General features: G+C 40.1%; 1 protein-coding gene and 1 pseudogene across 1 annotated transcript in view; one reads left to right on the top strand and one right to left on the bottom strand.

Moving 5' to 3' along the window:
- Window positions 1-1,166: 1,166 nt before the first annotated feature.
- Zyg11b (zyg-11 family member B, cell cycle regulator) overlaps window positions 1,167-26,140 on the top strand; it is a gene marked incomplete at its 5' end in the record, with an annotated part of 50,159 nt that continues 25,185 nt past the window's right edge. Inside the window, 5 exon segments of the mRNA XM_013521732.1 lie at window positions 1,167-1,332; window positions 9,468-10,222; window positions 15,112-15,252; window positions 18,640-18,816; window positions 19,964-20,028. Coding sequence (XP_013377186.1) covers window positions 1,167-1,332; window positions 9,468-10,222; window positions 15,112-15,252; window positions 18,640-18,816; window positions 19,964-20,028 — 1,304 coding nt within the window.
- LOC102019991 lies at window positions 6,842-8,080 on the bottom strand (annotated as a pseudogene).

Genomic DNA, 26,140 nt, shown 5'->3' with positions numbered 1-26,140 from the left:
CTACATAGCAGGAGCCTGTTTCAAAAAAGCAAAGCCAAACCCAAACCCCAAAACAAAAACAAACCAGTCAGATATGCTATGTAATGTAGGAAGAGTTGTTGTGCTCCTGGATCAACTACTGTTTTAAAGCCACATTTTGTTACTTACTGTATATTGCATGTAAAAGGGTGAGAAAGATACTACTTTCCTGAGCCTGTTTTCAGTTATATGAAAATGAAGATAATATTTGACTACTTCTCAAACTAAGGGTGAGAAATAAATGAAATAATGGATAATTCTTATAAAATGTTCAGCATGGTTATACAGAGCACAATAGACAGTTAATAGAGACATTTAAAGTATTTACAATGAAAGCCCTTAAATCATTGCCAATTTATTAATTTTCTTATTCTTTACACTGAAGTGACCAGGTTAAACCCTTCCTTCTTCTCCCGTTTTGCGCCTCTACTTCCTCCTTCCCCCCTCCTCCCCTCTTCTCTTTTTTGGGAATGAGCTCTGGGCCTTTGCACTGAACACGAATGTAGCTAACCCTGTTCTTTTCCTGTTTTTTTTTTTCTTTTGAGACAGGATCTTGCAATCCTCCTGCTTCAGCCTCCCAAGTGCTGGGATTATGGGGTGTGCCTCCATGCCTGGCCAAACTTTTTCTTTTTGAGCATAACACTTACCCTAAATTCTTTTACCCAAATAAATTTATGATATTTGAATAATCACATTGTGGGAGGTTAAGGTGAAAAGTAAATTAGCATTAAATTTTATAAAGAAGTCAGTGTATCTATCCCAGAATTTTGTCTTTTGTCCTCAAACCCAGGGGAGTCCATTGAAGGTTTGAGTAGGAGGGAATCACGGGTGATAGTTCTGGAGGGTTAATTTGCTGTGCCTCTGAGATCTTCCGACACCACTCCTGATGGTGAGAGCCTCCTACCTGCTTAAATGGTACCCAGTATAGTATGTCTGTCCTGTATTACCGGTCCTTAACAGACTGTGTGTAAATGTGTGTTGTTTTGGTACTTCTTTTCCTTATAGGAACATGGCTGAAACATTGTCCAACAGTAGCCATTGTCTATCACGTTCTTATTGGATGAGTAAATCAATGTTTTGTTCTCTACTTTTTTGGAAACTGACTTGCTCCTTTTGTGTTCCCTTCATGTTTCTTCCTGGACTCCAAGGAGGAGGCGTCTCCTTATTCCTTACTTGATATCTGCTTGAGTTTCCTGACCACTCACCTTGAGAAATTCTGTTCAGCAAGGCAAGATGGAACATTGTGTCTGCAGGAACCGGGGGTATTTCCACAAGAGGTGGCTGATCGACTGCTTCAGACCATGGCAGTTCATGGTAAGACAAAAAAAAAAAAGCAGGGAACAAGAATTATGTGCAGTTAATTGGTACTAGATTTTGAAGTACTGCTTTGGGTGTTTAATTATTTTCTTAGAGATAACAGAAAAGACCAGATGAACTTGATTCCAGGAAAAGAAATTCATTTATTTTTATCTGTCCTTCCTCTTACTGTGTAATTTAGAAAAGCATTTTTCTTTTCTAATCTGAGCAAACTTTTTTTTTTGTCTTGAGAAGACATTCTTGTCAAAAATAACTTATGTAATTATAAAATATCTATTTAGAAATCTTTGGGAATAAAATATCCTTATCTTCATTTGACAGTGGGGAATTAATACTGTCACAGAAAAACCAGTTCCTGCTTCGACCTTTAAAATGGGAAACCATGGCTAACTTAATACTGGCATTTTTAAAAACAAATTCTAAATCAAGAAGTATCATCTGTGAAATGTATATTGGGTCTTTTTCATTTTTATGTGTTTAAAATTGAGACACCTTTATTTATTTATTTATTTATTTTAAAATTTTTTGTTTTTTTTCCGGTTCCAGGAATCAAACTCACGACCTCGGGCTTGCCAGGCAGGGGCTGTGCTGCTGAGCTAAATCCCCAGCCCCCTAGAGATACCTTTGTAATATCCTATAAACTCTTATAAGTTGGGAATATAACCTGTTCATAGCTATAAAATAGAATGAAAATTTGGCCATAATAATGGCTACCATTTACGGAGTGCCTGTTTTGTGTCAGGTGTTTTACATATAGAGCTACTATTTCCTCCATTGATAGATACAGAAACAGAGGTTCAGAGCAGTAACTTCCTTCCAGTCACACTGCTGGGGAATGGTTTGGGTGTAGGTCCGTCTGTTTATGGTTGTACATGCTTCCCACCGTGCCACACAGCCTTCCTGCACTTACAGTTGAGCCGACCCTGCCTGTGTGCCACCTAAGGTTTTCACTTTTGCTGTGATTCTATATGTATATGAAAAACGCTGTTAAGCATGTGTACAGATAATACGTTCCAGGGAAGAGTGGGGGAAAATATGGCTATAACTGAGGGTTTTTTTAGTAATTTAGGAAAGAAGACCTCTGTACTCCTTGGTTTTCACTTGTTTGCTGAACCCTATTAGCTTTTTTAATTTTTCCAATCCACCATAGAAACCAGGGTAAATTTCAGTAAGTACTATGTATGTTTTAAAGTCCCCCCCAAAACTACACAATAATTTAAGAGATTATGCTAGTGGTAATGTTTCTTTCTAATCTGAATTTAATGATTTTGCTCAGCATATTCAACTTAAATACTAGTAAATAAAAGTGTTAACTAAAGTTTTAACTTTGCCAGATTCAATTACTCTTTTGAAATATAGTTAATGATAGCTAATAATAGCAGCTGTCATTTATTGGATGCTTACTATGTTTTATGCACTCTGGCAAATGCTTTATATGGATAAAATAACCAAAGTGCCTTTTAAGTAAATGCAATTGAATAATTGTCCTTCAGAATAATGTTTTAGATAGGCTATATGCTCGGACAAAATATATTTTCTAGCTCTTCTGTTCAGTCTGCCTTCTGTTGAGGAAACTGGGAAGTAACTTGCTGCCCCTACTTGTATTGCCCTGATGTGATGACCTGCTTTCCCTACCAAAAAACAATTCTGAGTTACTGCAAACGGTCCGGAGTGGTACTGCTGAGAGTGTGCTACAGAACATGTTGCCAATTCTGGTTACAGTTTTGAAACATTGTTTCATAAATTTTTCTGGGAAAAGTTTTCATAATAAAGTAGAAAAAGAGCCAAGCACAGTAGCGCAAGCTCGCAACCCCAGTCACTTGGAAGGTTGAGGTGGAAGGATCCAAGTTTCAGGTCAGCCTGGATAACCTAACAAGGCTGTCTCAAAATAAATTGTTTTTTTCTGTGTAGAACAGGTCTCATTTCTTTCCAGCTACTTTCAGTATTTTTCTGTTTTTAGTTTTCATGTTTTTGGCTTGAATATCTTTGGGTTTGTTTTATTTGGCATTCATGTATCATACTCAATGTATAGTCTGTCTTTTGCTAAATTTGGAAAGTTTCTGGGCATTACTACTTTAAATACTTCTTGAAACCCACCCTCTTTCTCCTTTCCTTGGGGATTCCAATGACACATAGCTTTAGGTATTTGAGGTGGGGAGGATGTTCTAGTGTATTTTGTCTATTTTATTTATTTATTTTTTTGCCTTCTTGAGACAGGGTCTTGATATGCAGTTCAGGCGGGCCTTGAGCTCACTTTGTAGTCCAGGCTGGTCTCGAACTCATAATGATCCTCCTGCCTCAGCCTCCTGAGTGCTGGGATTTCAGGTGTGTGCCACCATGCCTGGCTGATAGTGTATTTTGTCTAAATTCAGGTCTTTCTTCTATCTTGTAGGCCACTGATTTTTTTCTTCTTCTGTTCCCTCAATTTGGTTTTGAGCCCAAGCACTATTGTATTTTTCAGTTGTAAAATTTTCATTGGATGTTTCTTTATGTTTTCCATTTCCTTGCTGAAGCTTTCTGGTTTTCATTTGTTTCAACCAGGTTTGTAATCACTGACTTTTGAAAATATGTTTGCATTTTCATCATGGCTGCTTTAAAATCTTCATCAAATAATTTAAAAATTTCTGTTACCTCAGTTGACATCTTTTATTCTGTTCTTGGTATGGTGAGTAATTTTGCTTGAGACCTGAATGTTTTAGATACTGCTCTGTAGGAGTCGGTGCTCTGGCTCCCACTGGGACTCCGGTGCTACCGCTAGCTGAGAGGCGATGCATACATTGTTTTCGCTTCCTCATCCCTGACACCACGTTGGGAGAGAGTAATCTCATTACTTCTGAGCACGTCCTGACTTAGGTTTTCTCTGATGATACCCCGACAGGGAGAGTGGAGGGCTTCCTTAGTGCTGGGTGGATGTCAAAGTCGGGACTCCTCAGATGGCACCCACTGACACCATAGGGGTGAAGGTGGGTCTTACAGCTGGTATAGATGAAAGTCCTGGCTCCTTACCCTTCTCTAAAGCCTCCCTGTAGGGAGGTCCAGGCAGTTACAGCCTTGTGAGGGTGGAAACCAAGGCTTCCTTGGCATTTGCTGGCACATGGGAGTTGGGGGTCACAGATTTCCCCCCTGATGTTTAGCTAAGGTAGAGCACTTACTGTCCAAAAAATGTCCTGTCTTGCTGGCTGTGTCTTCCCTGGTATTTTGGCTAGCGTGAGCAGATGTTTTTGGAGCTTGTCTGTGCTCACTGGTGTTTTCTGTGGCGCTAGCTTTAACTTTAGTGTAGGATACATGATCAGAAAAACACCCAGGATTCCACTGTGTTTTTTCTTGGGTCCCAAGGTCCCCTGCTGGACTGTTTTATTTACCTTTCATAGTGTTCTAGCCGCAGCTCACCTTTCCAGCCCCATTCCTTGTCTTCCCATTTGCATGCTTATATCCCGAGAAATGCACCACATTATCACTCACATCTAGATCTTTGTCTGTGTTTTTCTTCTCTTCTTTGTCAGGGAAGCATGACTGCAGGTTTTCCTTTCCTTATGTTCAAGCAGTATAGAACTACTTGCTGTTTTCTTTCTCTCTCTCTCTCTTTTTTACTTGCTGTTTTCTAGCCATGTGATGTGCCTTCACATCTGTACGACTTTGTTGATGCTATTTTCCCTTTGATGCTACTTTTACTTTCTTTCTCCATGTTTGCATTCTTTTATCATCTTTCAAGGTCTTATTCAAGCATTATCTCCTCTGTCCAGTCTGCTCCAGATCTCCACTCGTAATGGATTACTTCCTTTCTCTGCTTTCATGGTACATTGTACTTGGCACTGGTATACCATGCATCTTGTTTTGTTATGGTTGGTTGTGTCTTTTTTACTCTGTGTAGTTATAAATCCAGGATAGAGACATATCTTATTTTTTGTATCTACTGCTATTTTGTATCTACTATTTTTTTGTTAATACTGCTTGACCTACAGTAATTGTTAAAAAGTTGTTTTAGGCTGAGGATTTAGCTCAGTAGCGCAGCGCCTACCTGCCTACCTGGCATCATGAGGTCCTGAGTTTGCTTCCTGGTACCAAAAAGAAAAAAAGTTGTTCATTGATTGGGTGTGGTGGTGTATCCCTGTAATCTCAGCACTTAGGAGGCTGAGGCAGGAAAATCACCACAAGTTTGAGACCAACTTGGGCTACGCAGTGAGTTCAAGATCAGCCTGAATTACACAGTGAGACCTCAACTCAAAAAACAATTAAAAAAAGTTGTTCAGTGGATGGAACCCTATCATGAAATTTACCCCAAGATAGAGTTTAGGTAGGTTAAAAGACTATCTCTAGAATAGCACTGTTGAATAGAAATAGTTTTACATTTACTGGTGACCACACTAAAAAAGTAAAACAAGGGCTAGGGGTGTAATTCAGTGGAAAAGTGCCTGCATAGCATGGTTGAGGCCATAGGTTCCATTCCTAGCAGCACATACCCGTGCATGTACATGTGCACATACACGCATGCACAGGTAAAACACATTTTAGTAATTCTTATTTAAGCCAATACATATAAATTAGTATCATTTCAACTTTATTGATACAAAGTTATTGAGATATTTTACATTCTTTTTTTGTTGTGCTGTGTTTTTAAAATCACAGTATGTGGCCAGGTGTGGTGGTACATCCCTGTAATCCTAGCACTGGGGAGGCTGAGGCAAGAAGATGGCCCAAGAGTTCAGGGCCAGCCTGCATTACATAGTGAAACCCTGTCTCAAAAAAAGAAAACAAAACAGTATATGTTTTGCATTTAAAACTTACCTTGAGCCAGGTGTGGTGGTACATGCCTGTGATCCCAGTATTCCAGGAGGCTGAGGCAGGAGGATTGGAAGTTTGAGCCCAGTTTGGGCAACTGAGCAATTTAGCAAGACCCTGTTGCAAAATAGAGACTAAACAAAGAAGCCAGAGATGTAGCTCAGTGTGAAGACCCTGGATTGATGGGGCTGGGGATATATAGCTCAGCAGCACAAGCGCCTGTGTGGCAACTACAAGGTCTTGCACCAAAAAAAAAAAAGAAAAAAGAAAGACGCTAAGTTCAATCTCCAGTACAGGAAGCAGGGTCCTGAATTTATTCTAGCTATTCAAGTGCTCAAAGCTGTGCATTTAGTGGCTACTATATTAGAAAGCACAGCTCTAAAATGCGTAATGGGCTTCTTTGCATGTAATTATTTATTTTTGTCCCTTGTGCTAGTTTTTATAGTTTTTTTGTAGCTGTCTAGTGATAATTGTTAACATCCATTAGGGAAGAATATTCCCTTTAAAAAAAAAACCTTAGTTCTAATTTTTTTCACTGTTACAATAACTTCTATCTTGCCTTTTACAGAAGTCTATGAATGATTTTTAAAAAGTACCTCCTTACCCCATCATATTTTTCTGACAGCTGTTAAAGTAGGCAAGAAGTATGTCAACAACTTGAGCATTGGCAAGGATTTCAGATCAACCAACCACTCGCCAAAGAACTTGGCAGCTTTTCTACCTTGTTTTAATACAGTGATACATCTACGCTGATGGTAAACCTGTCCAGCCAATTCCTCAAAACACACTTTGTAAAATCAGTGGCGATTAGCAAGTTAGCTTTGGCACGGAGCTGTGCTCGTTTGTCTGTGGCAGCCTGGAAGCCAGTTTTGATACTGGCAACAGAGCATTGAGAATGACAAGTTTCACACTGTAAGAAACAGAGCTGTGTGTCCTTCTGCAGAATTGTGTCTGGTGATCGGCATGTGTGATAAGTGACGTATTCCTTGATATATCTTCTTGAGACATTTCTGTTTCTGTTGGAATTTTCCTTTGATTACAAGTTGGTTATTGCCATCTATAGAACCACATATACTCAGTTCTTCCAGTAAAAATGCAAGGTGGTATTTGGGCTGACGATGTAATAGTTTGCAGATATCTGTAAAATTCACAAAGAAGTTTTCCTGGTTCCTACTCAGATGACCTGTGGAGATTTCATGACAAATTTTCTTTTCTCTCCTGCAACCATATCTGCATTCTTTTCCCTCATGATGTTAAAAACTTGATTCAGTAGCTCTTCATATGTGTGGTCTCTCCAAGTCTGCCCAGGCAGGGCCTGTCTGCTTACTGAATGAGAGATCTTTGTCTTTTTTGCTGTCTTCATTTTCTAAAGCTTCTTCTTTTTCTAGTATTTCATCCTCATCTGGGAACTTGACATTCTTCTTTTTATTCCCAGGCATAATATCAAAGTCATCCTGTGGTCCAGCTGGCTCTTGGGTAGCACTTTCAATCTTAAGATCCTTTATGCACTCTTCTGCTTCATCAATACCAAATTTTGGGGTTTTTTTTCTTCTTTTGATTAAAGAAATTCAGAGTGCGTGGTGGCACACGCCTGTAATCCCAGCTGACACTCGGGAGACTGAGGCAGGAAGATCACCATGAGTTCGAGGCCGACCTGGGACACATAATGAGTTCAAGGCCAGCCTGCACTACCTAGTGAGACCCTATCTCAAAACAAACAAAGAGACAAGCAAAACCCCATGAAATTCAAGTCATCTGGATCATCAGAAGCATCTTTCTTCCTATTTTCTTCTTCATCAGCTTCCACATCTTTGTCCTCAGTTGGTTCTGGCTCTACTTCTTTTATTTCTGAGGGCTGGGTTTCTTCTGTCTGGGCATCCCCTTCTTCCTTCCTCTTCTAAGTAGAGAGCTGCTGCTTTTTCTTCTTGCTCATGGTAGCATTAAAAATCATCTTGTCCCTGGGCATGGCTCAGCTTGAGTGGGCTCGGCATGGATGGGAAGTGAGCCAGGTCAGCCCCAGGCCCTGGCTGCAAACACCACACCAGGCTCTTGCATCAGCGCCAGGGGATGCCACCCCACCCTCCTCACAAACGTTGGACGTCGTCTTCCCCTTAGTCCTAATTGGGGGTGGCTCACTGACCGCCTGGTCTGCATCTTTAGGATGGGCTAGGTGAGGGGCGACTTGATGTAGTCTTTTGACATCAAGGTCTTTATTTATTCTGCCCCAGCTTTCATTTACCCCAGACTGTTTTTAGGCTGCATTTTACCAGCATGGCTGTTGCTTCTTTCATAGCAGATATTGTTTAGTTGATGTGATACTGCTGCAGTATGGCTCCAGAGTATGTGTAGCACTCTTGATTGGTAGGCAGGTACTTCTCTTAGGAACTTCCTAAAGAGTTTTTGTTGTGTCTGCCCTACTTACATTCATTTCAAAGAGAGGGGCTGTAACTCCTAGGTCCTTTTAATAGGTTTTAGATCTGGCTAGTGGTTTAATAATGAGTTATAAGCACTATATATATGCTGAATATAATATATATTTGTTTATATAGCAATGTGTTGTAGTGAACTTAAAGTATAGGCTAGAAATGCATTGGTAGCAAATGAAAATGCCTTAACACAAAGTTTAAACCTCACTCATGATACAAAACTCCGTAAGCCCATTGACAGTTCTGTTTCACCGTCACCTTAGTACCCCGACTAGTAGAGGCTCCTGCTTCATAAAGCTATCTTCTCTAGAGTATGAAGACCCCGCATTTGCCCATAGCAGAAGAAGATAGCATGGAAAATCATGCATTGGCTCCCAGGTGCTTCACCCCACAGCCTGTGGCAAGAACGGGCGCACATCCCCTTGGAACTCGAGGGAGGGCTGGCACGTAGAGCTGTCTGTGTGTCCAGTAAGATGGGGAGAGCCAAGTGCTAGTGGAGTTCAGTACAGCCTACTACAGGCCTCTTGTTAGCTCTGTAATCTTGGAGAGCCCCTTTGTACACCTCAGCTTATTTGTTCATAAGTTGTGGGAAATAGCAGTATCCTCATTTCCCTGAAGCACAATTACCAGTTGAAATACAGTTGCATGGGAGCACGCTGGAAATGTCGAGTATGGTGGACATTTTAGCTGTCTTTTAACTGTTTTTTTAAAATGAAATAAACTGCTTTAATTTTCACAATTTTTACGTGTTTCAATAGTAAAAACATTGAAGCAGAAGTAGTGTTTGTGTGAGAGGACATTCCAGAGGAGCCAGTGATGGGAGGGCGGACCAGAGCAGGGAAAGCCTTGAGGAAGTCTCTGAAGCAGAGCCGGCTGAGTGGCTTTTAACTGTTTCTTGGAGTAAAAGTGCTGCTTGTGTCTCCCCAGGTCTGCTGAATGATGGAACTGTGGGTATTTTTAGAGGCAATCAGATGCGCTTAAAGCGAGCTTGCATTCGCAAAGCAAAGATCTCTGCGGTTGCTTTCCGGAAAGCCTTCTGCCACCACAAGTTAGTGGAGCTCGATGCCACAGGTGTGAATGCTGACATCACCATCACAGACATTATCAGTGGGCTCGGCAGCAACAAGTGGATCCAGCAGAACCTCCAGTGCTTGGTGCTGAACTCGTTGACTCTCTCTCTGGAAGATCCTTATGAGCGGTGCTTCAGCCGGCTTTCCGGCCTTCGAGCTCTCAGCATCACCAATGTTCTCTTCTACAATGAAGACCTGGCTGAAGTTGCCTCGCTGCCAAGATTGGAGAGTCTGGATATCTCGAACACCTCGATCACAGACATCACTGCTCTGCTGGCCTGCAGAGACCGGCTCAAGTCGCTAACCATGCACCACTTGAAGTGTTTAAAAATGACAACTACCCAGATCCTGGATGTTGTTCGGGAACTCAGACATCTGAACCATCTTGATATCTCAGATGATAAACAGTTTACATCAGACATAGCTCTTCGCTTGTTAGAACAAAAGGACATCCTACCCAACCTTGTGTCCCTGGATGTTTCTGGGAGAAAGCATGTGACAGATAAAGCTGTTGAAGCCTTTATACAACAGCGGCCCAGCATGCAGTTTGTAGGTTTGCTGGCCACTGATGCTGGTTACTCTGAATTCCTCACAGGCGAAGGACACTTGAAGGTTAGACCTTTAAAATGTGTTATTTTGGCCATGAGTGTGGTGGCATGTGCCTGTAATCTTAGCACTTGGGAAGCTGAGGCAGGAGGATTGCCAAGATTTCAAGGCCACTGGGCTACATAGTGAGACTCTATCTCAAAAAACCAAGAACAAAACAAAACAACAACAAAAAGTATATTATTTTGTCAGGTTGTGTTCGTTGTCTAGACTCTGTCAGGATGCATGTTTAGTATCTGGGATGTGTTCACAAGGTAGGGAATTGTATAGGGCAGTGGTAGTGAACCTTTTAGAGCTTTCAATCATACAAATAGCATGCTGTAACATGCATGCCATAGGTTCACCCTCACTGGAGTAGGGGAAAGGCTTGCTTTAGAGTCAGAGTCTGGGTAAAAGCCCAGCTTTCCTGCTTCCTCACTCCAGGCAAGCTCTGGTGTAATTTAATTCTGAGTTTCCATTTCCTTATTTATAAAATGGACACTGTCTCTACCTTGTGGAATTGTTCTGAAGATGAATAATTATAAGGTACCGTGAGTAGGTCCTGGATAAACAGTGGCTTGTTATGTACCATTTAGATATTTTGAACCATTTAAACGTATCATTTCTAATGGGTCACTTGTACGAAACCTAGGATATTCTTTGTTGAATTGAGTATCTAATGGGAGATCAAGTTCTCAGAGGAAATCTTCACTGTAAAAATGGTAAAAATTTTCCTTTCTTAAGGTTTCTTGTGCTTAATGGTTTAAATTTAGTTCAAATGAACATCAGTTGGACTTGATTCACTTCTGGGTTCAAAGATGAAAAAGACATCGCCTTCTCAGCAGACCAGTCTAATGGGCATGGTGGTGACATGATCACAAACCTGTTACAGATTTGTACTTACTTACATTTATTTACCTATACTCTAAACTTATAGCCTAAGAATCTAGAAGGTACATAGTACTAAATAAGGAAATGTTTAGCAGACAGATCCGAATTAAGGCTTCTCTGAAGGATAAGTGAATGAGTGGAGATCCTAAGGGTGGGTAGTTTGACAGAGAGCATTCTACGTACAGAGGGTAACATGTGCAGAGGCCTGTGTGGGAGGTAAGGAGGTTAGACCCTGGCATGGATATTTTTATTTTTATTTATTCACTTGATTTTTTGAGTCAGGGTCTCACTGTGTAGCCCAGGCTGGCCTTAAATTTGTGGTGCTGCTCCTGCCTCAACTTCTCGAATGGTGGGATAACAGGTGTGTGCTAGTGAACCCCCACTATAAGTATCTTTAGAAATTTCTTAGGTAAGTATAATAATCAACCAAAGTTAAGAATCATTGTTGAACATAACTTTTTTTTTTTTTAAAGAGATTATTGAAACTGTCTTTTAGTCAGTTAGCCGTTTTGACAGTATTGGTTCTGCCTACCCAGGAATAGGGGATCTCTTTCCATTTTCTGATGTTGTCTTTGATCTTTTTCAGGGTACTGTAGTTTTCATTACATTATTACAAAGGTCTTTTCACTTCCTTTGTTAGGTTAATTCATAAATGTTTAATTTTTTTGAAACTATTATGAATGGTATTATTTTTCTTATTTCTCTGTGGATTCATTGTTGGTGCAAGGAATGTTCTTGATTTTTATATTTGTTTTCTTTTCAATTTTATTAAGTTTATTGGAACATTTTAGGTATACATAATAGTCACATTCATCATAGGGAATTTGCACCTGTACATGATATAACTTGATTCTTTCTTTTCCCATTCCCCTTCCCTCTTTCCCTCCTTACTTACAAAAGCTTTGTTTCCATTTTTCCTTCTTTTCTCATTTTTTTCTTTTCCCTTTCTACCCCCCCTCTAGTTCCCCTTTCCATGTGAACATTTTCTTCATATTTCACAATATTTATTACACATTTTGGTCCTTATTTTGCGTGTTTGTTTCATGTCTTGCCTGTTTTCTGTTGGAAACTGCAAAAACTAGAATGTACAGATACTTTTTTTAATCAATTGATATTGATTGAAGACACTTACAGTATGAGATGCCAGACTGCTTGATTTGAAAGTTTATCACTAGCTAGAGATGTCTTCATCACTAAATAAAGTACCTAGCTAATGACATTAGAGTACTTAACATTTCAGTGACAAAAAGTTCTTAAATTTTATATTTAAAATAACTTCAAGCTGTATTGCATATGGGATTTATAAAGTGGTTGGAATACCAGTAACTGAAGGCTGAGATTACTTTGTATTTTTCTCTCTCACAGTTTTTTTCACTTCACATTTCAGTGTCTTTCCAAATCTGTAAGGAAGTTCAAGGTGATTCCAAAAGAACTGAACAAATTGAAAACATTTATTACTCAGTAACTGTTTATATATGAGAATGTATAATCAGAATCAATTTGTATTTATGTATATTATACATAAATAGAAACTTCAAGAAGCATTTTGTTAGAGCTGGGCATGGTGGTGCATTCTTGTCATCCCAGCACTGTGGAGGCTGAGGCAGGAGGATTGCCATGAGTTTGAGGACAGCCTGGGCTACACAGAGTTCAAGGCCAGCCTGAACTACAAAGTGAGACCCTGTCTCAAAAAAAAAAAAAAAGAAGAAGCATATTGTAAAGATACTTCCATTGTTATTTCTACAACCTTTAAAAATTATCCCTGTGTGTCCCATGTCATTTGTTAAACGATATTGTAGTCTAGTTCATTTTAGAGCTAGACCTTTGTAGAATATCATATCAGTGCTTGTAGTGTGAGCCCTGATAGCATCCTCTCATTTCCTCAGAGTTTTAGTTTCCTATATGAATAATGTATATTTATACAAAACCTAGGTACCTAGTTTAAGTGTTTGATCTTTTTTGTGTTTCCCTGTAGAGTGGGATTGCCAGAAAAGACTAACTCTTACCCCTTATGGAGAGTCTGTCTCTCTGAATGACACTTTTTTATGCATGTTTTTACCTTTTTGTAAAATAAAACAGATACATAGATGATAAGTAGCAATTATACAGCTTAACGAGTGAAAATAAAGCCAACATGCTCAAGACCATCACTTGGGACACTGTCGGCTACCTCAGGCCTGTGTGCCGTTCTGTGCATGACTCTTTCCTTCACAACGTAACCTGTGGTCTGACTTTAGTAATAATTATGTCCTTGCGCTTCCTTATAGTTTCGTGATCCAGATGTCTATCTGCAGAAACTTTGGTTAATCTTGCCTGTTTTAAAATTTTCAATATGACTTGCAGTTCGTTCCTCATCCCTTTCTTTTCCTTAAAACTTGTCTGTTGAAGAATCAAGTCCTTTGGACTTGGAGCATTTTCCTCCGTTTGGACTTCATTGCTTATGGGTGCTTGTGGCACATATTTCTGTGTGTTTCCTGCAAATTGCTAGCTGGATTTGGAGGTGTAATGAGAATAGTGTTTAATCCCTTTGGCAGGGTCCTTATTTTATTATTTTATTTTATTTTATTTTATTTTATTTTATTTTATTTTATTTGCAGGGCCCTTAGGTGTTGTGCTCTTTCATTGGGGGGAACGTAATGGGGAGTTGTTTCTTTTTCTGTGGTGTTAGCAGTTATTGGTGTTCAGTACCTAGATCTATTAAGTTATTGGGTATTATAGTGATATTTTCATTATTTAATTTTTACTTACTAGTTGGATTAAAGAGCCACTTCCCATTATTTACATTTGGTTATCCAGTGGTATCTGAACTATAGTTTAAGGATGGCTATATTATTTGTCTAAATGGAAAACTCATACAGATAGACTTAATTTTGAACAGAACCTCTTAGGGAGTTTGATAAATCTGGGGAAATTAATAAATTTATTTGGTGAATATTTAGTGCTTTTTCTGAACTAAGCATAATCTTAGCTGTTGGGGTAAGATGAATGGGTGAATAGGTTAGTCCAACGGGGCGATTATGATAAGAGCCATGAAAGAGATGTTTGAGGAGACCCCAATTAGAGTAGTGAGTCGAGGAAGGCTTTGATAAAGAAGCGTGTAACCTGAGCTAGCAAGGGTAAAAGGAATTAGTCAAATAAATAGAGAACGAATGGTTTCAGTGAGAGTAGATAGTATATATAGTCAAATTTTGCTGAGAAAGAGCCTAGCTTATTGAAAGATCAGGAAGAAAGAAAGAAAGTGTAGCTGTAACATTTTGAGCTATGGGAAAGGGATTACCTTAAAAGACAAATAGGAAGAACTTGTCCCAAAGTAAAAAGCTAAATGGCTAGGGATGTAGCTGAGTGCCAAGGCCCTGGGTTCAGTCCCCAGTACCGCTAAATAAATAAAGAAAAAGGCAGATGGGAAACTGGCTGTGGTGGTTTGTGTCTGTGATCCCAGCTGTTTTGTGGGATGAGATGGGAGGATGCAGGTTCAAGGCCCACCTGGGCAATTTAACAAGACTCTGTTCAGCCAGGTGTGGCAGCACATGCCTGTAATCCTGGTACTCAGGAGGCTGAGGCAGGAGGATCATTGCAAGTTTGAGACCAGTCTGGGCTACAAAGTGAGCTCAAGGCCAGCTTGAACTGCATAGTGAGATGCTGTCTCAAAAAGACAAAAAAACTACAAAAAAACAAAAAACACAACAACAACAAAAAACAAGACTGTTCAAAAAAGGGATGGTGGGGCAGACAAGAGCCTAATGACATGGTAAAGTCTTAGGAATAGTGTTAAATATATTGAGTTTATTTTAGGTTCAATGTAGAAAATTTTACCTCTAGGCCTATGCTAGATTCTGAGCCTTTCTAATAGCTCTCAGATGACTATTCTGATTGGGATCAAAGTAATAATTCCCATTTATTATAAATCTTACATAACTATCCTGGATGCCATCTTTATGGTGTTTAGATAATTCATCTTTATAGTTGGTGTTTAGTTAGAGGGTTGAAAAGAATCCTGGAAGTTAATCTCTTGGCTGTGTTCAAAGGTCTCTGGAGAAGCCAATGAGACTCAGATTGCAGAAGCGCTGAAGCGGTACAGTGAACGGGCGTTTTTTGTCCGAGAAGCTCTCTTTCACCTTTTTAGCCTGACTCATGTGATGGAGAAAACAAAGCCAGAAATTTTAAAGGTAAGAATAAGAAATTGGTTATTAAAACTTTGAAATCCTCTCCCTGGTAGATGATAATTGTATAACAAAATCTGTGGGCTGGGGCTATAGTTCAGCAGCAGTGTCTGTCTAGGAAGTGCAAGGTCCTGAGTTCGACTCATGGTGCTCCTCCCAAAATTTGCGTTTAGTCTTTGATTTTTATTTATAAAGTGAGTGACAATCTGTGATTTCAGTTATTAGTTTAAATGACAGAAGACAGTTGCATAGTGTTTTTGAGGTTTTAAAGTAATCTGACTAAATAATGTTAATACTTTCTACTACATACTTAATTACCTAAAATCAGTGATCATCAAGATATTTTATCACCAGCTATAGCAGAAAATGCAAGTATAATTGGAATCCATACATTGCCATGTATGTTAACCCTGTATTGCTTTCCACTTAGTCTTTTTAGAAATACAGTGTTAGAAGTCTGTAAGGTACTTTTCCATGCCCCTTACGAGCTTTCTGTGCTTTTATAACTGATTCATGTTATTTCCCATTTAACCGAAATTGTTTTTTGAAGGACAAGAAAGGGAATTCTTAATTTTGTTGATTGCTTAGGGTAGTGTTTATCAAAATGTGGTCTGTTGACCACTAGAATAGTGCTTACTTCAAAAGCATATTTATGCCACTCTGATTCCACCTATTCAAGAAGCTGAGGCAGTATGTCTTAGCTACTTCCCGCTGTGGGACACAGTACCCAACATCTGCACGTTAAAGGAGGTGTGGATTATTTTGGCACACAGTTTGTAGAAGTTTCAGTCCATAGTTGGGTAGCTTCAAGTCAAGAGAGCATGGCAGAGCTCACAGAGCTCTCACAGAGGAGAGAAAGAGTTCATGGCGGAGCATGCAAGAAGGAGAGAGATCAAGAGAGGAGTGGGGTTGAGAGGGAGACCCTCACCCATGGTGATCCACCACTTCCCGCCAGGCTTTACCTCCCAGTATCACACCCCGCTATAAACCCATCAATAGACTCATCCAGTCACCTCCCAGAAGCCCCACCTACGGGCATGTGAGGTTTTGGGGAACATTTTAGATATAAACCATAACATGAGGCCAGGCATGGTGGTGCACACCTGTAATCCCAGCACTTGGGAGGCTGAGGCAGGAGGATCATTGCAAGTTCAAGACCAGCCTGGGCTACAAAGTGAGCTCAAGGCCAGCCTGAACTGCATAGCGAGACCCTGTCTCAAAAGAAAAAAAACAAAAGAAAAGAGTTTTTGTTTTGTTTTTGAAGCTGGGAGAAAAACTGCTTATTTGTATGCTGATATGAATGACCCAGTACAGAATAAAAAATTGTTGTAGGAGTTAAGGGAGACATCAGCAGGTGCCCTGCAATAGACAAGAAGGGAATGATCGAGTATATAAAAGGTGGACTCAGGCCTGCAGGTGCACCTCTGAGCAGAGCACTTGGCCTGGCATCCCCGAGGCTCTGCCTTCAGTTCCAGTACTGTAAGAGGAGGGCAGCTCCAGAGAGGAGCCCAAGAAAACTCATTTATGGGAAGTCCCAAAGGGGCAGTAGATGTTCGTGTGCTGCTAAGGGGCTGGTATGTGGCGGAGTGAGGATTTGAAGTGATTCTTGGTTCTATTTGCTTTCTTAGTGTTGTTGAAAGTGAGGTCTTCCAAATATAAAAATTAACTAAAAAGGCACTCACTGCCTAAATCTCACCTTTGCCTAACACTATAAAAAATCTTAGAAGAAAACATTGGCATAAATCTTCACAACCCTGTATTATGCAATGGAATCTTACATAAAGGGCAATAAAAACAAAGACAGCAAAGAAAAGAATAAACTGGACATAATGAAAATTAAAAACTTTTGTGCTTCCAAAGACGCTATCCAGAAAACAAAAACCCACGGAATGAGAGAAAATTTTTATAAATCATACATCAGGTCAGGGAGGAACATGTATCTAGAATATATAAAAAAACGGTTATAGCTCAATAATAAAAAGATCTATAACCCAATTTAAAAATGGAAAAAATATTTAAATTGCCAGTTCTCCAAAGATATACAAAAAGCCAATAGACACATGAAAAGATTCTCAACATCATTGGCCATCAGGAAATGCAAATCATACTATGATGAGATATACTTTATAACCCTCAGTTATATAGAATCTCAGTTATATAGAATGGCTATCATAAAACAGATAATAACAAGTACTGGTGAGAATGCAAAAACATTGAAACTTTATACACTGCTGGTGTATAACCAAGATCAGTGAAAGGATGTCTACACAAAAAGTTGTACACAAATGTTTATAGCATCGTTTTTCATTATCAGCCAAAAACTGATACAACCCAAGTGCCTATCAACTAATAAATGAATAAACAAACTATGTTATATCTATTCAATGCAATATTATCTGGCAAATAAAAAAATGAAGTACTGATGTGTGCTATAATATAGATGAAAATTATAAACATACTAAGTGAAAAGAACTGGACACACTTGATCTTAGCCAGAACGCCGAGAAGCAATAAGGAACTGGACACAAAAGGCCGCACATTATATGATTTCACTCATATGAAATGCCGGAACAAGCAAACCTATGTATAAAGATTAGAGGTCACTTATGGTTGAGAGTAAATGGGTTGACTGCTAACGAGCATAGTGTTTCTTTGGGGGTAATAAAAATATTGTAGAGTTGATCTTAGTAATGGTGGCACAGCCCCATGTTCTATATTAGAAACCACGGAGTTACATACTGTGTGAACTGTACAGTATGTGAATTATATCTCAAATTGTTATAAGAAGACTGAATTTTTAAAAATGTGAGGCCTTCAGAAGATAATGACAAGTTGGTAAGGATGTGGGGTGGATGAGGAAGAGACAAAGGGGGAGGCGTGGAGAGGTGAATGAATTTTGTCACAGTCTAACTTCAGCAGTGTTCTCAAGGAAAGGAAGGTTGGGAGTTGAAAGTGAAATTTGCCACCAGTTTACCCTATTCAAGTCAGCGAGCACTTGTTATTCATTGTGTTCCGCATAAAGGCCCTCTACCAGGTCTTAGGAATACAAAAATGAGCACTATGTAGAAAAGATCCATTTATTCATTTTGCTCACTTGTAACTGCTAATGTGTTAGGCTCCTTGTACATGAGGATGGAGGAGTTACTTGAGACATCTTTAAAATTATAATAGATCAGAGCTGGGTGTGGTGGTGCACTCCTGCTGTCCCAGCACTCAAGCGGCTGAGGCAGAAGGATTGCTGAGACTTCAAGGCCAGCCTGGACTGCACAGTGAGACCCTGTCTCAAAAAACAAAAAACAAAAAAAAGAAAATTATAGATCAGTAGAGTAATGTTGCCCTATGAAGATGGGTTGTATTTATGAGGTGAGTTAAGAAGGCTAATTTTTTTTCCAGCTTGTGGTTACTGGGATGAGAAATCACCCTATGAATTTACCAGTGCAACTAGCTGCAAGCGCCTGTGTATTTAACCTAACCAAGCAGGATCTTGCTGCAGGAATGCCTGTCCGACTGCTGGCTGATGTGACCCATCTGCTACTCAAAGCCATGGAACATTTTCCCAATCACCAGCAGGTAAGCACATGTGAATGCTTATGCAAATAGTCCTTCTAGGAAGGCGTGGTGGCATGTGCCTGTACACAAGTGTTTATAGCATCAACCTCCTGAGTGCTGGAATTGCAGGTGTGCGCCACCAAGCCTGGCTTTAACTAGCTTTATATATCCCATTAATCTGGATTTTGTTTTCTATGATTGAGCTCCTTTATTTTAGGTTTTCTCTAGATAAGAAAAGAACTTCCAATGGAATCTGGAAAGCTTTTTAAAATATTAAAAAGCAATTTTCCAAGTTAAAAAGCTAATAATGTATACTATGACATTTTTTTAAAGCCATGCCTTAAAGTTACGATTTTGATTCATAAGAATATAGTAACCTGAATCACTCTTCCGTTATGATAGTGTACTTTTTCTTTTCTTTTTGCAGTACTAGGGACTGAACCTATTTTTACTGGTTGGTGAATGATCCGTATTTTTACTTACTCTTATTTGATTGATCTAAAATTATTTTTTACTTCCCTCTGTCTATGTGGAGTAGCTAACTTTATTTTTTCTGGGGCTGCTCTGCTTCCTAACTAGCCTAGTCTGCTGATGGGGTAGCCTGCCATACTTCTTTTCTGTGATAAACTGTCACTTTAAAATTTTTTTAAAAATATTTTTAATTTTCTTGAGGCAGGTCTCACTATATAGTTCAGGCTGGCCTTGAACTCACTATATAGTCCAGGCTGTCCTCAAACTTGTGGCGATCCTCCTGCCTCAGCTTCCTGAATGCTGAGATTACAGGTGCGTGCTAACACATCCAGCAACTTTCATTTTAATAATAAAAAAAGATCCAAGACTATCAGCGTTTATTTCAAGGTGAAAATATAGACTACTTGTTCCTTATACTCTTAAGTTAGAGTCAGATTGTCTTTTTTTGGTACTGGGCATTGAACTCATGACCTTGCACTTGCCAGGCAGGCACTGTGCCACTGAGGTATATCCCCAGCCCTAGAGTCAGATTATCTTTAAAGCAGGTTGGCTAGAATTCCTTGATGCTGTGTTACTAGCAGTGGGTATATTTGGTAGTAGAACACTTACCTAAGACCCTGAGTTTCATTCCCCAAACAGGAAAAAAAAAAACAAAACAGTGCTATTTTATTCAGATTGTCCCCTTCCTTTTCTTTAGTTACAGAAGAATTGCCTCCTTTCACTTTGCAGTGACCGGATCCTTCAAGATGTTCCATTCAACAGGCAAGTAATAACTCTAACACTTAAAGCTTAAAATTTTAGAAATCTGTCTCAAGTCATTTCTTACTAGTTAAAATATCTTTCATTGACTGGGTAGAGTGGCACATGCGTGTAATAACAGCACACAGGAGGCTGAGGCAGGAGGATCGCTTTGAGGCCAGCCTGGGTTACATAATGAATTTGAGGCCATGCTGAACTACGTTGCAAGATCCTGTTTTAAAAAAATAAACAAACAAAATAAAACAGAACAAAAAGTCATATCCTTGTGTAAGATTGCTTTAAAGGATGCTAACCCTACTCTGTCAAATTTAGTGCTCTGGCCTTCTTGATACCTGGTTGACACATTTTCATAGCTGTTTGCTTGAGAATGTACACTGGTTATAGAAGTGCAGACCCGGAGCTGTGGGTTAGTCGACCTAAAAGGCCATCATGCCATTTTGGGCCACTTGCCTTGGCTTCAGTTTCCGCAGCCATGGTTGGTCCCTCTTAGGGTACCCAGCTGCTGTTGGAGTCTGAGAAGCAATCGCAAAGTGAGAGGACTAGAGACTGAAGCGGGCAGGAAGTGAGGCTGCACAGTACTTACTGCCTGTGTGTACAGAAGGAGCTTCAAGGCCACGAAGCTGCAGCCCGGGGGCCTCATCACAGCAGCAGGACCGAAGTGGAGGAGGAGACCAGGGAGAGGGTGGCTGTCTTCCAGCCCTGCTTCTGGCAGAACAGGGGAAAGTACTGGGTTACCTCTTGGCCTTTGTCCGCGTCTCTGGCCAGAAATCCATGAAAACTGTGGCACAGATGAATAGGAGAAAGAGAAGTGCCCGTTCCTGGATTGGCATTGGAGATACCCTTCTGGGATACGAAGCTCTAGCAAAGTTGAGTTCTAGTCTCATGAAGCGCATTAAATTATTTCTGTATATGTTATGGTAGATCCCTTTGCTTTTTGAAGAGTGGCATATTTAGCTTCTTTGTACAAATTCAGTGCTTATCTAAAAGCTTTATTTGTTACCTTATATTTCTTAGAAATGAGTATATATTCTCTGTTGGCTTTTTAGCTCAAGCAGCATATACTATATATCAGTGTGGAATTTTTCTTTCTTAGGTTTGGTAGGGGGGAAAAACCCAGTTCTTTGAAAAAGAAAGGGGTTAAATAAAATTTTTTCCCTTGCATTTTCTTGAAGGTCCAAGGCTTTATCTATGGTAAATAGTTGTTTGTAACTGGTAGGAAACAGCAGCCAGCCTTGACAGAGGGTCAGAGCAGTGAATACACTGTATTGTAGCTTCAGTTGTGCTTAATTTATCTTAATCTAAATGACTAGTGAGCAGGACTCAAGAATTTGTTGTATGTTATTATTTGGTGTAGTGAGAATTATGTAAAAGTAATGACTCTGTCAGAAAAAAGAACTTGCATTGGTTATAGTTTACAGAATATCCACACTGCTGTGCTCTGTCATCATTATTATCCCCACTCAAAAGATGAAGAAGTTGCCAAGCATGGTGCCACACTCCTGTAAATGCAGCATTCAGGAGGCTGAGACAGGAGGATCATGATCATGAGTTCAAGGCCAGCCTGGGCTACCTATTGAGACCCTTTCTCAAAAAACAAAATGAAAAAAAATAAGAAAGAATGGAGTCATATAGAGATTCAGTGTCTTGCTCGTGATTTTGTAGCTAATAACGGGGAGGCTAGGAAGACTCAGGCCTTCTGTTTTTAGATTTAGTGCTCATTTCTTTGTAGCAGACCTCTTGTTATTATCATTATTCAGTATTGAATTATGGGAGAAACTTTTAAGTGGAGGTTAAAGGAAGCCATATAGCTATTCCATTAAGTATAAAGGGTGTCCTTTGTTTAAGGGATGTTATAATTTGGGAACTATAAAGATGATATATTAGCTGGATGTGGTGGCACATGCCTGTAATCCCAGTCCTCAGGAGAGTGAGGCAGGAGGACCACCTCATGTTTGAGGCCAACCTGGGCTATATAATGAGTTAAAGGCCAGCCTGTACTACATAGTGAGACCTTGTCTTTATTTGTTTTTTTGTCTTTTTGAGACAGGGTCTCACTATGCAGTTCAGGCTGGCCTTGAGCTCACTTTGTAGCCCAGGCTGGTTTTGACTCACAGTGATCCTCCTGCCCGGATGAGACCTTATTTTTAAAAACCAAAATAAAAGGTGTGGTGGTGCATGCCTGTAATCCCAGCACATGGGAGGCTGAGGCAGGAGGATCGCTGTGAGTTCAAGGCTAGCCTGGGCTACATGAGCGAGTTCAAGGCCAGCACCACATATGAGACCCTGTCTCAAAATGAAAAACAAACAAAAACCAAAATAAAAAGTGATATTTTTCTTCATTTTACTGTTTTAAAATATATTTAATAATGGCATTTTGAAAAGGAAATTTATTCTTGATGATTTATGAAAAGTATGTTTCTCAAGCAGCAACATTATGAGACTTACCTTTTGTTGGGTAACAGAATGTAGTGCTATCTGGTATGACTCAGGACTGAACTGTTCCATGTATTATTTAAAATAAGTACCTGAGGGGCTGGGGATTTAGCTCAGTGGCACATCGCCTGCCTGGCAAGCGCAAGGTCATGAGTTCGATTCCCGGTACCGGGGGAAAAAAATAATAATAAAATAAAATAAATACCTGGATAAAAACATAACTGCGTATTTGTCATGTAGATGGCTGATTTTACTTTATAAGCATCAAGCCTCTGTGTTGATTATGGCAGTGAAGTCTGGGTGGGAAAGACATACTCATTCTCCTACAGAGATTGCAATTTAGCCCGGGGATTGGCACACATTTTCTTAAAGGGCCAGATTATAAATGTTGTAGAGCCTTGGGCCGTGGGATCTGTGTTGCAACTACTTATCTCATTGTACCTCACAGGCAGCCATAGACAATATGTAAGCAAGTGAGTACAGATGTTCCCTTGAAATGTGACAGAACAGGCACCTGGCCCAGGGACTGTAGTTTGTCTGCCTCTGATCTAGGTAGTGTACTGTCTTAGTTACTTTTCTCATTGCTGAGACAAAATACCTGACCCACCAAGTTAAAGGAGGAAAGGTCAGTTCGGTCTATAGTCAGCTGGCTCCAAGGCAAGAAGGCAGCAAGCAGTGAAATAGCAGCAGCAACAAGCAACAGTGACCCTCTTTCTGCTCCTATAGGGCAGGTAGCACTCGTACCAAGAGTGAGGCACCCTTAATCCAAAAATCACACCATAAATCCATTGCAGCATCACATCCTTGATCCTAGCATTGCACACTTTATATCCACTACCTCTGAAAAGCCCCGCTGTGATTGCAGAGGCTTTGGAGGATGTCTATAGATACACGCCCTCACATGCACTGTGCTAGAATCCCAGAGACTGTGATCGCTTTATCGCGTGGTCTCTAGTATTCAGGTAGGTGTGTAGTGCATGGGTGCATGAATGACCGAGTGAGTATAACATGAGATGGAATTTTTCATAGAAGAGAGATTGACAGAATGCATTGGGCCTCTAAGGAAGGAAAAAAGATTTCATCTGCTTGATCATTAAAGACTTCATGTTAGTGAAGGCACTTGAGATAGTCACAACGAGCAGGCATGAAGCACCATTACTGCCAGCGCCAATGCTAAAGTGTTTTACATGTGCTTATTCAGTCTTTACCACAATCCAGTGAAATTGTTATTCTTACATTCTTCATCTTACAGGTGAGGAAACAGAGGCACAGGCACAAAAAGGCTCAGTAACTTGCTCAAGGTAATAAGATAGTAAGTAGCAGAGTCTAGATTTAAGTTCAGATTGATTTCAGAGCCTTTTTCTTTCCTCTTCCTCTTCTTCTTCTTCTTCTTTTTTTTTTTTTTTTTAAAGATGGGATCTTACTAAATTGCCCAGTCTATCCTTGAACCTGGGATCCTCCTGCTCAGTCTCCTGAGTATTTGGGATTATGTGAGCTTCCATGCGCAGCTTCAGAGTCTGTGGTTTTTATATTCATACTATTTTGCTTTGAAAAGGAGAGCTGGTTGAGTGGTACATTCTGGAACTGCATGAGCAGAGTCACAGAAGAAATCAATAACAGTAATACTGGTAACTTGTATCGGGTGAGTGTGGTAGTGCACACATGTAATTTCAGCTGACGTCAGCAAGACCCTGTCTCAAAATTTAAAAAATAAATAAAAAGGGCTGGAGGTACAGCTCAGTGCTCCCTGGGTTCAATGCCAAGTACCAAATATATATATTAACTCCTATCAATAGTTTATTATGTGCCAACTTCGGTACTGGGTCTTTATCTTTTTCTTTTTTTTTTCCCTTGTGGTCCTGGGGTTGAACCCAGAGCCTATACCACGCTATAGTTAGTAGCTAGTTCTGACTCTGAGCTATACCCCGGCCCAAGTAATACCATTTACCCTCACAATAACCCCATGGCATAGGCTTTTGTTACTGTCTTAGAGATAAAAATACGGAGGTCCAGAGAGATAGAGGAACTTGCTAGGACCCCAAAGTTACTAAATGGTAGAGCTGGTATTTGAATCGGAGTTGACTCCAAAGTATGTGGTGTTATTTGTAACCTGACTGCATAGATGCACATGGTAAAATAATTTATTCTGTTGTTAATATTAAGTAGAACTAGAATTCAAAACCTGTCTTCAAAATCTGAACCTTTAATCACCAGGCTGTATTCCTGAATAGTTGTGGGTGTGCGGGGGACTAATGAGCAATTTACTCCACAGTAAGCATGGGGTAGGGAGAAGAAGAGAAGATTTGAAAGTGTCAGTCCATGCTAGAGTCCTAGAATGCTGTGAGTACAGGCGTGGCCTTATGCCCAAGCTCTCTGACAGGTTTATTTATTACTAATATGCAGGCACAAATCGAAGGGAAAGCAGTGGAGACAGGGAAGCCCACTGGGAATCTACTATAGAAAAATGCTAGGGATGTAGCATTTTTGGATGGTAAATTTGCCCAGGCTAGCCTCAGATTTACAGTCCTCCTGCCTCAGCCTACCAAGTAGCTGGAATTACTTGTGTGCACTATGATACTCAGCTGATAAAAGTTAATTTTTACTATTATTACTATTATTGACTTCCTCTATGACTCGAGGGATGTCGCTCAGTAAGAGCGCTTGTCTAGCACACCAGAGGCCCTGGATTTACTTCCAGCACATCAGAGAGAGAGAGAGAGGAGAGAGAAAGAGAGAGAGAGAGGGAAAGAGAGAGAATGCCAATAATGGGCCCAATCAGAAATGGCTTTAGGAGCTGCGCATAGTGGTATGTGCCTGTACTTCCAGCACTCTGGGAAGCTGAAGTGGGAGGATCATAAATTTGACCCCAAGCTAGGCAGTGTAACAGGACCTTGACTCAAAAATTTTTTTTAAAAAGGGGGTTGGGGATGTTGGTCAGTGCAAAGGGCCTGGGATCAGTTTGCAGTACAGTTACACACACACACACACACACACACACACTCTTCTTAGGAATAATAACCACAACAACAAAAAATACTCTTAGGAATACAAAGGTGCTGACAGTGAATTTGCAGAACAGTAACCTACCTCGATATAACCATTCAGCCAACATGTATTAAGCCCTGTTTATGTGCCAGTCACTGTGTTGGATCCTTAGTGCAAAGGATAAAGTCCCTTTCCTCAAGGACCTGTAGCCAGTGGGGAGTCAGGCGAATCTCCATGTGATCACAGATTTAAAACAAAGTGATTTAAAAACAAAGCACTTGAAGAAGGCAACGATAAATTCGTGAAGGAAACCTTCTCAAAGCAAACGCTATTTGAGCTGAATCTTAAAGCATGAGCCGGTGGACAAGATAATGTCACTTTGATTTCTCTCCCATATTTGATTTCAGTGCTTTGGCAAACCCAGCTGTATCTTCAAAATATATCCAGAATGCCAACATTTGACTTCCCTCTTTACCACTTAGACTAGACTGAAAGTGATTTCTCTTGTGAATTATTGTAGTGTCCTTTGACCAGCTCATCTGCTTCTGTCCTTGCCCTCCTGAAACTTATTCTGAACACAGTTGATAAGAATGATCCATTGGGGGCTGGGGATTTAGCTCAGCGGCAAAGCACCTGCCTGGCAAGTGCAAGGTCGTGAGTTCGGTTCCCGGTACCGGAGAAAAGAAAAACCCATGTG

Source organism: Chinchilla lanigera, unplaced genomic scaffold, assembly GCF_000276665.1.
Source record: "Chinchilla lanigera isolate Chin_1 unplaced genomic scaffold, ChiLan1.0 scaffold00063, whole genome shotgun sequence".
Taxonomy (NCBI): domain Eukaryota; kingdom Metazoa; phylum Chordata; class Mammalia; order Rodentia; family Chinchillidae; genus Chinchilla; species Chinchilla lanigera.
The sequence above is the reverse complement of the archived record's forward strand: the minus strand, read 5'-3'. Positions and strand labels throughout refer to the sequence as shown.